Source organism: Plectrocnemia conspersa, unplaced genomic scaffold, assembly GCF_051122295.1.
Source record: "Plectrocnemia conspersa isolate PC_06_02 unplaced genomic scaffold, ASM5112229v1 ptg000014l, whole genome shotgun sequence".
Classification (NCBI taxonomy): Eukaryota; Metazoa; Arthropoda; class Insecta; order Trichoptera; family Polycentropodidae; genus Plectrocnemia; species Plectrocnemia conspersa.
In genome coordinates this window covers 29929415-29940975 of record NW_028277178.1, presented here as the reverse complement: position 1 = coordinate 29940975, position 11561 = coordinate 29929415, and the positions used below count along the sequence as shown (strand labels likewise).

The 11561-nt window shown below is 30.3% G+C and overlaps 1 protein-coding gene across 1 annotated transcript in view; it reads right to left on the bottom strand.

Annotated features, from left to right (window-relative positions):
• Positions 1-4608: 4608 nt before the first annotated feature.
• Positions 4609-11561, bottom strand: part of LOC148226760 (C3 and PZP-like alpha-2-macroglobulin domain-containing protein 8) — a 246540-nt gene continuing 239587 nt past the window's right edge. The window contains exons 18-26 of the mRNA XM_088203337.1: positions 9414-9699; positions 8829-9245; positions 8644-8753; positions 8163-8314; positions 7907-8093; positions 7689-7845; positions 6174-6325; positions 5953-6112; positions 4609-5879 (exon numbers count right to left, since the gene is read on the bottom strand). Coding sequence (XP_088059463.1) covers positions 4704-5879; positions 5953-6112; positions 6174-6325; positions 7689-7845; positions 7907-8093; positions 8163-8314; positions 8644-8753; positions 8829-9245; positions 9414-9699 — 2797 coding nt within the window. The 3' untranslated portion in view covers positions 4609-4703. The remainder of the gene's footprint in view (positions 5880-5952; positions 6113-6173; positions 6326-7688; positions 7846-7906; positions 8094-8162; positions 8315-8643; positions 8754-8828; positions 9246-9413; positions 9700-11561) is intronic.

Below are 11561 nucleotides of genomic sequence, written 5' to 3'. Positions count from 1 at the left end.
CAGTTTGAACTTGAATCCAGTGAAGCTTACGTCAATTCGACACTCTCACACCGACCGCTCGATCTAGTCAATCAAAGCAGTTACATTAATTTTAAAAAACTCGATTTTGGAAATATGGGACATTGATCTAACCCCTTTCCCCGGTCGTATACAAGTCGTAATTTACTAACAATTCACTTCCGATCTCAAGATGTAGAATGACATTTAAGCCCAAATTTAGTTTTGTAATTTAAAAAGCAACAAATTAAATGGTCAGAATAAAAATCAAATTTCAGAATTTTATAAGCAGCCTGGTCATAATCATATTATTCAGGGTCAAAAAATATAGCAAATGGTAAGAATAAAAATTACAAAAAAATGATTCTGACCATCTGTCAAAATAATTCTTATCATTTAATATAAATTCTGCCATCTAATAATATAATAATCTAATAATAATAACCATCTAAAAATAATGTACTAAGCAAAAGCACCGCATAAAATTGAAAATAAGAAATAATTTATGAGTAGTTCCTAGGCTAACGACTAGGCTTAACTAAGATCTGACGATTGAAGTGGGAAGACGGTCTGGTCTGAACCTTGATAGTGTCGACTGGAAAATCTGGGTTCTGAATTAATCGTCGATGTTGTAAGGGCTTATTTAACATATTGCGGTATTAATCACAAATTAAAAAAGTTGCTATAACGACCACTTGAACAACAAAAATATAAATATCTCACACAACAAAAGTATCAATCCGTTACAAGTACTAGAAAATCTCAGATCTCGGTACCAGAAAAGACTGCGCCAACAATAACAATCGTGCACAGATGCCAAATATAACATAATAGCACAGTACTGCCAAAAACTTATCCCTTCTCGCCCATAATCATTACCAATAAAAACAACCCTTTGTGTGAGAAAACGCGCGCCAGAGACAATACGTTCGACCCTGTATCTATTACAATTGTTTTTCGAACTCCCTGGTTATCGATTGCCGAAGTAGCCAGCTAAACTGTGTTTTCTCTTAAGATGTGAATAAAATTTGGAGGTGGGCTTAAGAAGCGATGCAATTGGTTTGTGAACATCATTATTTGTGCCTCATAACATCATTATTTGTGTTCAGAGAACATTACGACTTATATTCCAGATACTTCATAAGCACTCAACCGACAACTACAACTTGTCATATCAGCGAAGGCTCTCTAACTTAGAAAAGCCGCATTCTGATATGATATTATTTAGATACTGTTGTGGTAAATTGTACCTATTAAATGAAAATGTCAATTTTTCAGCTTCACTGGAAGCAGGCTCAAGATCTAAACTTGAAAATATTGGTTCAAAGCTAGAAGAGATTGCTCTGAGGCATCGTTACGACTAATATATAGAAAACATCTTGGGAAAGGGAACACCAAACATACCCGTCTGTTGTCTTCTCCATTTGTAAGAATAATTGCAGATGAAAAATCTACGCTCTTTTTATTATTATTGTATCGAATATTTTAATACCGGTCCATTACTCAAGCGAAGAACAAAAGTTAATATGTATCTTAAAGCGTTTATGATCTTTGGCAGCTCGTTTAAAATATGTTGCTTCATGATTTTATAGATTCCTCGGCTGACTAATTTTTGTCGCATAATTATAATAAGAATACTTATTATTGGTCGACTAATGATTCCGAATGGTGTGAGTTATTTGCACAGTTAAACACCAGAAGATCTGTTTGATATGTATTTTTGCATACGTTATTATTTACAACAATATAGAGATGTAATTCAGGTGTTAGTATCAAGTGGCGGTGTAGAATGCAGAAGAGTGCAGGTAGTTCAAAAAGGTTGTAACAGTCGATTGGATCCTATATAGAGTAGTACTTGCAGTGGTATAACATAAGTATAAGTAGCAGAGTACTTGCAGTTATGATGTTGTAAACGTGTAGAGTCCTCGTTGGTGTCTTTCGAAATGCATAAGTGTGTCAAAATGATCTATTCTAGACTCTGATCTCTGCTTTCACTGGTATATCTGTTCTGTAGCATTGATCTGCCATTTGCTCTCTAAGTGTAAAGTCTTTGTTTTATGTTTTCTTACACATGTTTGTACGAATGGATGAAAAGTTGATTTAGACCAATTTTGCCATATTGTATGTAATGTCTATTCCATTTAATGAAGAATTTGTCTTTTGGATAACTCCTAGAAACAAAACCATTATAGTTGTTTTTTGATGGTAATATATATATTAAGCGATACCATGATTATTGTTCGAACAAACAAATTACATGATTTTAGCAATTGCTAATTGTTTGTGTTCTTCTTTGGTGTTCTTCCGAGGGTTTGTTTATAAAAAACCTTTTTACCTGGCCATTATATAGGAAGCACTTCAAATCATAAGCTGTCTAAGACATTAACAGTGTGCATTTAGCACAAATTAAGTGACAAATTAATGCAATATCAATTATCATATGACTCCTGATTTATATTTTAGGGAACCTCAAATCTTATGGAAACTAAACAATATACATATTTATCTTTTATAAACATACTTTGATTACAAATATAAAATACACTCTTCTATGGTAGAAACATTAGTATGAATTCTTCACCGAAATTTTATTGGCAGCATTTATTAAAAACACTCATTTTAATGTTTGTATTGTGTATAATATTGAATAATATTGTGCTTAAAACATTAAACATTCGCTCAACATGCTTAATATATTTATACGAATATTAGATACATATCAACAATTATCATACTCGTATCTGCTTAGACACAAACATATTATATTACATTGAATAAAATGAATTGACAACGTTTACTTCACACATTCCCGTCGGTAAAATATATTTATATAATCTTTGCGATTCTCAAACATTATACATAACATACGTAAGAAATGCTTGAATGTGATCAGTCATTGAAGATTTTAAAATACATATGAATGAAGGACTTAATTATGGTAATAAATACAATGCAAAGGTAATCACTTACAAAAATAAGTTCCGTTAATACGTTGCTCGAATAAATATTCTTTACATCAAAATCACAACTGGAACTGTAATGTTTATAAAAGTATTGCTGAATATAATAATAAATGATTGTTGAATGGAGTACATACGTCCTATTAATAGTATACTTTTTATGGTAACCAAAAAGCTAATACATGAAAAAAATATGTGAGCTCTATATATTTGTATATCGACTCGGAGCCCTCTTAAACAAGGGATTAATTTAATCATTTTTTTAATTTATTAAAACGTATATTGAATACATTCTTACTTTTTTAATAATAAAATAAAATTGTAAATTTGGCAATATGCAAGCATATATACTATTTTTTTGAGATATAGGTACATACACAAAGTTATCAAATCAATCTTATAGTATCTTATATAATTTTGACACATTCCTTTAGTATTTACAATGGAAGATCTATAATTTTGGCATTGAAATTATTAAGGATTTGCTATTTAAAATAAATATATAAAAATAATTATATAAGTTTGTCATTATCAATAGATATCTAAGAGTATACAGAATTTTTAAAAACTGTATTGCTATGAATACATAAGTATAATCTAGCATATAAAAGCATTATAATCATAATTAAAAATATATGTATACGTTAAATAAAAACGCAGATTAATCACTCAATCTAAAAGTTATCTAAGACATTCATTTAAAAGTAAATATCTAAACTACCAAGTACGTGACTTCTAAAAGACATTGAATATAGAAGAAGTAGATATAGATTAAGTATTTAGTGTTAGAAAATCGGATGGAAGTTCTGGGGCATTAGCTTTTACACATTTTTAAAAGTAACTTTGTCAAACTACATAATTCTCTACTAGGAAGTATCTAATAAGTATGTATACTTATAGTATTAATATAATAATACACTAATAAAATGTAAAGGCAACATTTTTGACATTTGAGTATTATTTACTAATAATGTAATAAATAAAATAAATATTAAAAAAAAATTTACTCTAGAAACAATTTCAACAAATATTACACCAACTACACATTTTGTAGTAAAATTATATTATAATAGTATAATTTTATTTATATTTACAAAAACTGTACAACACAATGTTTATGTCATGTATAATATATTTTAATTAAAATTTTATCAAAAAGAATGTTCTCTAATATTAAAATCATAAATAATTTCATCGATCAAATTAGAATTTTTATTCATTTTTTCTAAAATTAATGTTTCTTGGGATTATAATCCATCTTAAAAAAATATTTTGATCTAATTTGTTAAATATACAACTAAAAACCTAATTTATAAATTATTTTTCTTAATCAGATCTTCATTAGATAAAGTGCATGTTTAATAATTACTTTATTATTAACAATTTGGCAATGTTCAAAGCATTTAATTTTTATTACTATTTACATGTATTTTTAGGAAAAGGCTTGCCGTACCGTGCAAAAATATATGATTACTTTATGGCGAAGAATCAATAAGGTATTCTTTGAATATTATTAATATACGCATAAAATATGTTTAATTATACCAAAGCAAAAATAAAATAAAGAGAATCATAAATTTATAATATGTTACATACACTTTGTACAAGTATTGAGTTTATATATATGTATATATAATTAATATATATACTATTTTATTCACAAGTCTTTTATTAAATATATCATAAGACAATTTAACACATTTTTTATGGACTTATTATAATTTATGTTTAAAGTATCAGTTCACTTTACAACTTATTGTTATGTGATTCGACTTTGTTCACTTTGTTTAATTCGGCTTCTTGTTTTTCTTGATTCTTATCCATTTCTATATGGATCGCTTCTTTCAAGAGATTCCAAAGTTCGTTTCGATCCACCACTAAAAGTTGATCCTTTTTCTCGGAGAGGAACTGCAATGGTGGAATCTCAGAATCCAACTCCATAGTCGTTTCTGAAATAGGTGACAATGGTGGGTGTTGTTTCTCATGATTCACAGATTTGGGTATTTGAGATATTTGCTGTGTGACTGTTTCCGGTGTAGGAGTTAATATATTATTTTTATCGGTTACAGTTGTGCTTCTTTCAGAAATAGTGGTACTTTCTTTCTTGACAACATTTATCGTAGTGCTTTCAATTTGTGCCTTTTCTGATTTTATAGGCAATGGAGTTGTTAAAGAATTTACTGTAATGTTACTCAGAGTTGTAATCAAATTTGTAGCTACCGTGCTCGTATGTAATAATGGTTGAATTATCTCTGTATTTGTTACTTTAGCCAACGAAGCATTGTTCACGTTATGAATGACTCTAATATTTTTCTTTAATACATCATGATTTTCTCCATATGTATATTTTAATGTACCTTTTTTTCTCGATATCGACTGCTTCTTCGGATAAGGTTGCTTCTTGGCTATATCGAATAAGATCTTTGTTGTGTCTGATTTTGAAGATACATTTAGTTTCTTTTGCGTGACAATTTCATCTCCACTCTCTCCTTTGATCGGTAAGAATGTAGTGGCAATAGCATCACTCGGCATTATAGAAGGCACGATAATAGGAATATCATTACTGACACTCGTAGAATCAGCTTTTTCTTTAGTAACATTAAAACTTGTTGTATTAACAATCACATGCTTTTTAATCTCATTATCTATCCTGTTTCTACATATTTTTCCACATTCGCAGATCTCTGGAAGGTCTTGTCCGACGTTTGGCATACCATTTTCAGTTTTACCGAACCACGTTATTAAGTCGTCTTCTATAATACCTTTTAATAGTGGACTCGTTGGTTTTGTGTGGAAGAAGAGCTCTGCAGCCAAATCCGGTCTAGTCGCCGGATATATTGTAGCAAAAGCTGGACGGAGAGAGCTTAGAATAAATGTAGATCTCGCTTGATATGTTACACACACCGGACAAGAAGAACTTATCTGAAATGATTTATAATCATAAATAACAAATATAAAAACATAAACAATACAAACTCATATTCATTTCACTTACATTTGTGAACGCGAACCATACAAAGTTATCTTTAGATCCGTGTTGTAGATCGGCAAAAGTTCCTTCATCCAAAACGACGGGATTGATCGAAACTACTTCATAACCAGAAAACAGTGACACTTCCAGTTTCAAAGGACCAGATCTTTCCTGACTCTTCCATCTGAATAAAAATTGTTATTAATACATAGCGTCTTAATATAAATAATGATATGAAAAATTACTTGAAACATGTTTTGATGTTGAGCGTTGGTAGTTTTCCTTGCAATTCTTCCAAAGAGCTCCGTTCAGGTCTGATTTCTTCGATAACAGCTGACCATAATGTGAGTAAAGCGTTATCTGAAGACGGCGTGTATGCAGAATACGTAATACGTCCCTATGAAAAGAAAGATATTTTAATAAACTTGATATAATATTTATTATCCATTAAAAATATATAAAAAACATTGAAAAATATATAATAATGATATTATAAAATGAACAAAATCCCCAATAAGGTTTAGCCCTATTTTCTAAGACACTATTGAGGTGAAAACCGAGTTCTAGCAAATTACTAGGAATGTCGTAACTACACTTGTAGATAGAATCGTATCTGATGCTGTTATTTTTGAGAATAAAGTATTTTCAAAAATATTTTTTCCAACAATATAGAAAGTAAATGAAAAGAGGAAATTAATGGTACAGAAAGGTTTTTGTGCACAGTTGTCTTATTCATTTTTATTAGTGCTCATATACAACAAAATAAAAATTCAGCGTATGAAGTATTTTTAGAAGTAACTGAATATAAGGAAGATTGTTTAAAAGCTTCCTATTCTTTAAAACACGAAATATGCATTAACAGGCAGACGGAGAGTTCGTCATACATGATGACAACTGAAGTCAAAAATTTGACTGCTTGTTTATTATATTTATATATGTATATAAATATATGAAAAATATGAAGACTACAATAGTTATCATATATTTATTCAATATCTTCAAATAAAATGCTCCAATTCTTGAATCCTTGGATTTTTTCCCAAAATTTGCAAGCATGTATTCAACAATACATTACACCATAAGCTAGCAATAAAACATTCATTTCGACTTTGAATAAATAGACATTATTTTTTTGGTCTTTCTATTATTAATTAATAAAAAAGGAATAAAGACAATACCGGTAATACCAGTATTGACTGTTTTATCTCGGTATTATTTCAATTCCTAATTTAGAGTGTGTGAGTATTTTTTTTTATCTCACAGAAATATGAAGTAAATTAAAAATTAAAACAGAAATATACATTAAATATCATCAGACAAGAATCAGTCTATAAACTGTGAGCTTCCAAATGAGAAAGTAGCAATACCATCTGAAAGTCGGTAAAAAGTCGAATCGTATACATTATTTTGAACAGTACACATTTTCAAGTTGCTTAAAATCTCTATCAGCAGCTTAAATAAGTGCTTTATAAGGTATATACATCAATGCTACTCTAGAGATTCATATCCGAGTATACCTTGCCAGAATTTTGTTTGAAATAGAAATGAAATTTATTCGCATACTATAATATTATATATTTAGAAAATCTCTTTAGTACTATATCTATATAATCAGCATTTTTTTAATTTAAGTCTGACCAACATGACTTGATTCGTTTTTTCAATGCGTCATGGAACATACAAGAGTCGCATTACATATTATGCAGTGAAGCACGTTTCTATCCACTTTATAATCATAAGTAAAAAATATTATATATTACCTGCACTGTAGCACAACCAGCTCCAGTGGCATAAACAAACACTTTTGTTGGTAATGATGGTAAATGTAAGTGTCTTGCCGGATGATCTGCTTTTAGCTCTACGGTGTCCGTCAACTCCATTCCGGCAGTAGCCAAAGAAACCGTTAAAGAACGATGCCTAAAGTGTATAAAATCATATTTAGTCATAGTCAATTATACAATTTATACAAAAGATTTACCTATCATAAGCTAAAGTTGAAAATGCAGAGAACGACTTCACAGCTTGATACAAAAGTTCCACGTGTTTATCCAAAAGGTGAGTTCTATAAAACAGGTAACGAGCAACAGGCTCTGCACTTTGCAAATCGCCCAAAGCTGTATACGTGGATAATACACATAGTGAAGCTTTAAAATCTTCTAAGCTTGCTAAAAATCAAGGATGTATTTAGATAATATGTATATATGAACACATAATATTAATAGAATAGGGTTTACTTAAAACTGGTGGATTCATACGCCTCGTTGAATCTTCTTCATACAACCAATCTGCATCGCGTCTCGGTAGAGGATGAGGCCAACCGAAATCTCCTTCTTCTGTTGTCGACGCATTCTTTAATATCTTCAATGCTTCAGGAAGTAAAGGACTCCTGTGTTTTAAAAAAAAATAATGTATGAAATTTGTCCCGGAGAAACTTTTTAGTTCAAGTTGAAGAGAATATTAAAAATATATTATATCAAGATCCTACATAAGGAAGATATAAGTTATTTAATTCTAAAAATATAAAAATTAAATAAGTAGACATCTATGATTTTAGGATTTATTAAGAATATTTTTTAGATAATTTTATCAAAGCTTTGAACCATTAATAAATATGAGAGATCCATAATAATAATAAATTTCACTCTTGGGATAAAAATACTGTTTTCTGCTATTTACATGATATAAAAATACAATAAGTATCAGTATAATACGTACTGTGTTACAACGAGAGCATAGGTCATAGCTGCTAACGGATGTGATGATGTCACATTATAAATATTACTTTCAAGATATTTTCTAGCTCTCACAATAGTATCAAGGTCTTTCTGAAAGTTGATTGATAATTATTAATACAAAATAAAGTATAAATATGCAACATATACAATACAATGAATACAAACATCATTTTCCAATCCTATTTCCATGAGCATTGCCAATGTTTCGGCGGTGATTTCTACGTTACGTTCCAATTGTAAAGCGTCCTTAGATAAGTTCTTCCACTTCTCAACTATTCCATAATCGAGTTCTTCATATGAGTTCAATGATGCCTTTTTATTGTTATTGTTGATTTCCATATCAGCGTCCGACGTCAGCATTGAAATTTTAACATCGGCTGGGAGAGGAGCAAAACTACCGTCTTTTTCTTGTCTCCTCTGAATCCAATGTTTGATCGACTCCAAAAGGTCAGGATCAATTCCGAAATATGATTGTATTTTAGTCAAGACTTCTAGTACGTATACAGTTGATAGATGACTGCTCATTCCGGGATGGTCGCTAAACGAGTTATCGTTTCTCTTGAACGACAGTAAATTTTGTACCTGAAAATATTGAAACACAATTTTTTAATACATTATAAAATAATAAAATACAACAATAATTTAATAAAAAAAATATTACGTGTCACTTGAACATAAAAATATCTATAAAAAAAATAAAATTATAAAAATAATATAAGATATGAAAAGAGCCAGCTAAGAGTTAGATACCTCTGCTGATAGTTTTTCTACTATCGCTTCGTGCTGTGTGATATTGGCATGGTTGAGAGAAAATAGCGGAGTAAAAGCTGCAGTAGCCGCTGCTAAACTAGAAGTAGGTGATGTTCTAGTGTCATCGTTGTAGAAGATTAAGTGCTTGTAGTCAATAGGATTTGATGGGATTGCAAGACCACCGGCTACGAGTAATTCTCCGGACGCCGTGCCTGGAACGGCCCATCTCGGCAACGCCAATTGAACCACTTGCGAGAAACCAGCTTCATCGTTAAAGTTCCACACTCTGAAAATATAAACATGTATTAATAACCGTAGAGATAACCGTACAAAATTGTCAATTTACTTATTAACAAGTAAAATGAAGTGATCATTTAAACTTAAAGTTATATGAGGTGCGATGTCGGGACCACTCATGATCATTTCGTCAAAATTAAATGTGCAAGACTTAAATAGAGTCATAAAATAGATTTGTGCCCCCTCGAGCTTAGTTTTTGTTTGTGTAACAAACAAAAGAGCAGCTATCTGCATATACTAATAGTGCATTAAAGCCACTGGACCTTTTTTTAACAAAAAAAGTTAGTGTCAAATGGCGATAACCACCGTTGACATATGTACATCATTTTTTATCTACCATTACACCCATAGAGTCTGAGAGGATTTTATATACTTGTTACATTATAAATCTTAAAACGCTAGAGACGCGTAGTTTGTGTTTGAACAGTCAAGTTATGATGATGCAAATAATTCATTTTAAAAATGATGAAGCAAAGAAATAGTTAATATGGTCAACTTAGTTTTTAGCAATGATTTTATATCCAAACATATGGTTCATGAATGGTAAAAACATCTTAAAGAGGGCCTTAAATACGTCAAAGATGACGAGAGAGATGTGCAACCTAGTACATTAACAACTAATTAAAATGTAAGAAAATAAGACTGATAAATATTATTAGCTAAATTGATTGATAAAGAAGATAATGTTTTATTTTACAAAAATAGCTTAACCATACTTGTAATTGTAATCGTAATAATTACTTTAATCGTACATTTCCAACAGATTATTCTGAATTAAATAAAATAACAAATATTCTGAATTACAAGAAATAAGAGCTGGAGTCTCACAAGGAAGTGTTCTAGGGTCGATACACATGATTTGCCACAGATTGAGAATGTCACAATTGCAACATTCGCGAATGATACAGAAATGTAGCAAAAAATGAAATAAAGTTGAATGCATTAAAATTGGTACATATCAACTTCACCAATGAAAATATAACTAATTAATAGCAGATTTTCATGGACAGCAACATTATCCCATTTTGAAATACAGCTAAATACCTTGACATGACCTCGGACAGAAAACTGTGGTAGAAGGAACATATAAAAAAGAAAAAAAGAAGAACTTGATATAAAATTAGGAGTCATATTGGCTTATGGGAAGAAATGAAAAAGAAAATTGAAATATTTAATCCACTCTAGGGATGTGCCAAGAAGGGCCATGTTAAAATGATTAAAAAATTCAAAATAAAGTATTGTGAAACATTGTGAATGCTCCATGGTATGTTCGCGATAGGGACATGCATCGTGACCTAAGTGTCGAGGACATCACCAGTGCTATAAAGCGTTTTGGTGCTAAACATGAAACGAAGCTTCAATAGCAAGTCAACATCAAGGCAGCAAACTCCTCAATGTGGACAACTTGAAAGGAACTGTTCTAGTTATCATTACTGAAACTCATTTACTATTAGTGATTGTGTAGTGTAGAACATAAATACTTTTGACGCCAACGGGGAACATAGTGTTTAAAAGATAAATTGATAAATATAGAGTAAAAGTAATTGTTAGTCATAAACATGATCAGTTTAAATGTAATAAAAATAGTTCGTTTGCATATAAAGATTTTCCTCACTGTTTTATTATTTTATAATTGTATAGTCCTTTGTGTATTCTTACCACTAGGTCAAACGGTCAATAATAAGTATTACTTTATAGTTTACAGAACTTCGATGAAAACAACTGGAATTGTGGGAATATTTTGCGAACTGACCAAAACTCTGGCATAAGTGTATTATGTCTTATAGGGACTAATTGAAATGAACTATGTACATTTTTAGGAATAAATAAATACTTTTTATTAAAATTATA